The 6,245-nt window shown below is 32.4% G+C and overlaps 1 protein-coding gene across 1 annotated transcript; it reads left to right on the plus strand.

The window, feature by feature from the left end:
- Positions 1–409: 409 nt before the first annotated feature.
- On the plus strand, positions 410–5,525 carry LOC111988615 (cuscuta receptor 1). Its single transcript, XM_065763269.1, is given in 8 exon segments — positions 410–860; positions 998–1,141; positions 1,482–1,687; positions 1,855–1,936; positions 2,054–2,200; positions 3,147–3,293; positions 3,378–4,710; positions 4,712–5,525. Coding segments are annotated over 8 exon segments (3,255 nt in total). The 5' UTR covers positions 410–478.
- The last annotated feature ends 720 nt before the right edge of the window (positions 5,526–6,245 follow it).

The following is a 6,245-nucleotide window of genomic DNA, read 5'->3' on the forward strand; positions in this document are numbered from 1 at the left end:
TTTTTAATTTACCTATAAGAATTAAATAAGTACCATATGTCTTTGGCCTTTTATTTTATTTTATTTTTTGATAGGGAGTCTTTAGCCTTTTATTGGCTCTAGGTCTCCTCAAATAATGCAAAACATATAATATTATGGCCCTAAAGTTTATGGTATGAAGTATGAATTAGTCATCACTATGAAATAATGAAATATTTTATAGGTACGTATTACATACGAAATAGGAAAAACATCATTAGCAGCTAGCAAAGTCAATTTGATGCTCTTTGGTCAATGGTGAACAGTGATCACCACAAAGAACGCGATTTGCAATATTTATCAGACCAATCGTAATACTGATGTGGACTGTTTGATAACACTATATGTAAGGTGCTGGTGGCTTATTTAAACTCAAGATCATTTGGAATCGTAATAACTGAGAGTTGGACAAAAACTTTGTCAGGCTTATTGTGATTGAAAATCAGAAAAAGAAAAAGTAATGGAGTTGCTGGGACGTTTTTGGTGGTGGCCGGTGGTGTTATTTTTGGTTCATTTTGGTATGAATGGGTGCTTTGGTTGCTGGGAGCAAGAGAGAATTGCTCTCTTGCAATACAAAGCTTCCACCATCAACTACACTTTTGAATATCATTTTACATCTTGGGACTCAGCCGACAAAGAGAGTGATTGCTGTGAGTGGGAAAAAGTCGAGTGCAACATCACCACCAGCCGTGTAATCAAACTTGCTCTTAATAATACAATTTATTGGAGTGGAGAAAGTGGGGGAGGTTGGTACTTCAATGCCTCTCTGTTTCTTCCCTTTGAAGAGCTCCAGCACCTCGATTTGAGTTATAATTCCATTTGTGGATGGATCCCAAATGAAGGTACCAAGTTTAAAATTTGTTGATATGCTAATTTTTTTTTTCTATTACATCATTTGAGTTAGGAATCATTTTATACTGTTTTGTGGGAATATATAGTTGCGGACATGCAAATTGAAGCATCTAAATCTAAATCACAGGTTTTGAAAGATTCTCTTCATTGAGCAAGCTGAAGGTGCTTTACTTGGATGGTAATTATTTCAATAACAGTATTCTTTCATCCTTGAGTGGAATTGCTTCCCTCAAGGAACTACATTTGGGGGACAACAATTTGCATGGTGAAGGTAAGCCTTTCGGGTAAAATTCTCATTAATTTGCAAAGGAAGAGTGCTTAATTCTTGAGTGTGTAAACATTTTGGATCAATCCCCATCCAAGGTAAGCCTTTCGACTAAAATTCTCATCCAATGTAAGATGAATGAGTGCTTAATTCTTGAGCGTGTAAACATTTGGTTTCCCTCCTCCAATTAATCTGTTTGACCAAAGTAAATTGTTTGGAATTATTTTTTTTCTTTTTTACCTTTTCTTTAAAAATAAATGTAGACCACAGATTAGTTGCATGTTAGGATTCATTTTGTAATGTATTGTGGGAATATAAAGTCACATACATGTAAATTGAATAATCTAAATTGCAGGTTTTGACAGATTCTCTTTATTGAGCAAGTTGGAGGTGCTTCACTTGGATGTTAATAATTTCAATCACAGCATTCTGCAATCCTTAAGTAGTATTATGTCGCTCAAGGAACTAGATTTGAGTTACAACAATTTGAATGGAACAATTCATATCAAAGGTAAAACTCTCATTAATTTGCAAAGGAAGATTATTGGAAGAGTTTTTCACGCTTATTGAGCATGTAACATTTCTTATTTCCCTCCTATCAATCATTGATATTTATGCAACTAAATTTCACCCTTTAATGCTATTTTAAATGAGAAGTATTTATGCAATTGAAGTTCCTTTTTTTCTCATGATTTTTTATGTAATTTTTATTATTATAGAATTTAAAGCATTTAGCAACTTGGAAGTTGGAAGAGCTCTACTTGTCTGAAAATAAGATCAAGGACTTCGTGACAACAAGAGGTATAATATTTTGTACAAATATATGTTCATGGATTAGAATCAAATACTTCTTTTGTATGGTAAGTCAAATGAAATTATCATGTCGATGTTTTTGAGATATTTTATTTTGCCCTATAGATTCAAACATCTTAACTAAGCTGCAACACCTAGACTTGAGTCTGAATGATTTCAGTGCACAAGTTCTTGAGTCATTAACTGCCTTCCCATCATTGAAGATATTAGATCTCTCATATAACAATTTGGTGGGATCATTTACTACTAAAGGTAAGTTATACCATTGACATCAAGGTGATGTTGTTTTGTGTTTTTATTTTCATCATTGGCATAATAGTAAAAAAGCTCTATAAAAACCTTATTCTAAATATTGATAATCAAATTTCTTGAAATTCAATGAGACTAAACTTATTGTCATTCACAAGTATCATAATTTATTTTCGTCTTGTTAAATTTTGTATTCAAAATGTCAAAAACAAAGACGTAGTGGAGATTTTAATATCAGTTTTTTTAGCATACTTTTCTTGGCCTAAACCAATAATCACATAGGAGCTTCAAGGTTGTTCTAAATTGTCCAAAACTAGCAATTTAAACTCGTTCTATATTCCAACTTTAGTAACCCATGAATAAAATGTTTCTACGCTCTAAGAGCTTCACAACAATATTACAATAGATTCATATTCTAAACTATATTAATCTAAAAAAATGCATTTTCTATTATTCTAATGACTTGTAAATAATTGAAGTTCATTCATCAAAAATTATAATACTTAATTATTATTATAAATTGATCATAAAAATAATTTCTTATCAAATAAAAAAAATGGTTTTGATATGATTTGTGTAAAAAGGAATTTACCAAATCGGAAATAATTGTAGCAACAACAAAAAAGAAATGATTTAGATGTTATACAAAAAGGGGAAAAAAAGGTTTAATGACACTACTCTTAAAATAAAACTGAGATCTTCAAGAAAAAGCATTATCTCTAGTTGAAATAAATTAATTTCATAATTTGAATTAGATTCTAAAATATGAAAGTATATAGACTGCCACATTACGTGGTAGTCTATAAAATTATTATTAGATAAAATAAAATTACTTTCTTTCAAAGAATCTTAGTTGTGGAAGTGGTCTTCGCTACTTTAACACTTTTGTGTGGTATCCTAATAATTTTGAGCAATTAGTACTAATTTAAGCTTTTTGCTTTTGTTTTAGAGTTGAGCAAACTAAATAACCTTGAGCAGTTGAAGTTGGATAATTCATCGATTGATAAAAGTCTTCTTCATAAAATTGGAGTTATGACTTCTCTTAAAGTATTGGCAGTGAAAGACTGTGGATTGGATGGCACCCTACCTGGCCTAGGTAGGGTTTTTTTTTTTTTGGCAATGATATTGCTTTGAATAATTACAATGGTAGAACATAATAACTAATTATCACATTATACAGGCTGGTGTGAACTTAAGAAACTCCAAGAGATATACCTCAGCGGCAATAATTTTGAAGGGAGACTACCTTCATGTATGGCAAACCTGACATCACTCCATGTATTGGATCTCTCTTATAATCACTTCAATGGGAACATTGCCCAGTCTCCACTATCAAGTTTGTCATCACTTGTGTATCTTTCTTTATCAGATAACAAGTTCTTGATCCCGTCCACATTTTCCTTCCTTTTCAACCTCTCAAATCTTAAGATCCTAGTAGGTGATAACAATATATTAGCTTTGGAACCTGATTCTCTTACTTGGATTCCAACCTTCCAATTAAAGGTTTTCAGTTTGTCTAAATGTTCATATAACATTCACAATAGCACACCTCCCAGATTTCTTCAATACCAATATGATTTGCGAGTAATTAATCTCTCTCACAACAAGTTGGTTGGGCAGTTCCCTAACTGGTTCTTAGAGAACAATACAAGATTGGAGGCTTTTAGTCTAAAAAATAACTCTTTCACAGGGCCTTTCATAGTACCATATGATATTCGTCCCAACATTTTTATCATAGATATTTCGGATAATTACTTACATGGTCCAATTCCCACAAACATTGGTTTAATTTTTCCAAATTTGAAATTTTTAAATATGTCTAGAAATGAATTTGAAGGCAATATTCCTACTTCTTTTGAGAATTTGGTTTTCTTAACCGGTCTAGACTTGTCTGAGAATCATTTCTCAGGAACAATACCAATGCATTTCATAATGGGTTGCTACCGATTAGAATTTCTCATATTATCAAAAAATAGCTTCAATGGCCAAATATTTCCTACCAATTTTAATTTGACTAATCTACATTATTTATATTTGGACAACAATCACTTCTCAGGCATACTTCCAACATGGATTGGGAACATTTCATCTTTAGAGGACATTTTTATGGCAAAAAATCACCTTGAAGGTCCTATTCCAATCGAGTTATGCAAACTTGTTAATCTCACATTTCTTGACCTTTCTGACAACAATTTGTTTGGCTTTGTTCCATCTTGCTTCAATTCCTCAAGTATCAACTTTTTTCAATTAAATAAAAATTTCTTGAGTGGTCCAATTCCAAGTGCTTTCCAGAACAACTCCAATCTATTTGCACTGAATCTTCAAGATAACCTTCTAACTGGCAACATTCCCAATTGGATTGGCAGCCGCTCATCACTGAGAATTCTCCTCTTGAAAGGAAATCATTTAGGAGATCAAATTCCAATTCAATTATGCCTTTTGCAACACTTAAACATTTTGGATCTTTCCAACAATAAATTTTCAGGTCCGATACCTCATTGCTTGAGTAACATACTTTTGATGCATCCACCCAGGATACTTCCTTCGGAGGTTTATATTAAGGGAAACTTATTCAAGTAGTTTGTCACTATATTCAACAATTATTGAAGCTCTATACTATGGCATATTTATGTTTGATCCATCTGTGGATGCTGAAGAAGAAGTAGAGTTTGCAACAAAAAGTAGAACTTACACCTACAAGGGTTACATCCTCGAGTACATGTTTGGAAATGACCTCTCGTGCAACAATCTAGAAGGTAATATCCCACCGGAACTCGGTAGGATAAGCAGCAGCATTCGTGCATTGAACTTGTCACACAACAATCTATCCGGACCAATCCCTGTAAATTTCTCAAATCTAAAGCAAATAGAAAGTATGGATCTTTCCTACAACAATTTGAATGGTAAAATTCCACCTCAATTGACTGAAATGACCTCTCTAGCGGTCTTTAGTGTAGCACACAACAACTTATCAAGTGCAACACCCGACAGAAAAAATCAATTCATTACTTTTGATGAAAGCAGTTATGAGGGGAACCCTCTCTTGTGTGGACCTCCATTACAAAATGGTTGCACCAAAATTAGACCACCGTTTACAACTCCAGTGGATAATGAGGGGGAAGAAGGTGATAGTTTGATGGGCATGAGTGTCTTCTACATAAGCTTTGCGGTGACTTACATAACAGTCTTGTTGGGAATTATTGCAGTACTCTACATAAATCCATATTGGCGTAGGGTGTGGTTTAACCTCATTGAAGTGTGTATTGACACTTGCTATTGTTTTGTTGTGATTCATTATCGTACGTTGTTCAATTTCAAGAGTGCATAGCCTTGCATTGCTACTGTTTTGTGGTGTTTCATCACCATAAGTTGTTCAATTTTAGGCTTGCATAGCCTTGCATTTTAATGATTATGTATGTGTGTCTCTTCTTGCTGGATTTTGATTCCAAAGATTGAATCTTAATATTATGTTGTGCAAAATTTGTATTTAATGTGTAATTTTAATGGATTAAGATTGTGTTTTTTTATTGTTTGCTTTAGTTGAATAAGTGAGTTGTGCAAAAATAAAGAAATGAACCTTCCCCTAGGGGCTAGGAGACTAGCCATGAAGTGGTAGGTAATAGCAAGGAAATTGTAAATCTTGCGAATTCTTTCAAAAAAATTTGTTAACTCTCTTTTTCTTGGAAAAAGTTTGGCTCCAAACATATGGCAACAATTCCATTCAATGTCTTTTTATTAAACTAGCTTGCAACCTCATGTATATGCATGGATATACTTAAAAGATACACATTATGATGCATAGTATAATTCTTACATATATAATTTAAATATTATTGATAGTCATTCTTATATTTTTTTAAACTCTTTAAAAAATCTTGTGAGAATATTATTAGATAAAAAATGTAAATTGTTCATTTTTTAAAAATATTTTTATGTTCATTAATTCTAGACTTTTTGGTTTTTGTACACAATAACTCACTTGAATAGATATTTATGATATGGTCCCACATTTTATTCTAAAATTAAAAAAATAAAACTCTCTCTAAAA

Source organism: Quercus suber, unplaced genomic scaffold (assembly GCF_002906115.3).
Source record: "Quercus suber isolate HL8 unplaced genomic scaffold, Cork oak 2.0 scaffold_501, whole genome shotgun sequence".
NCBI lineage: Eukaryota > Viridiplantae > Streptophyta > Magnoliopsida > Fagales > Fagaceae > Quercus > Quercus suber.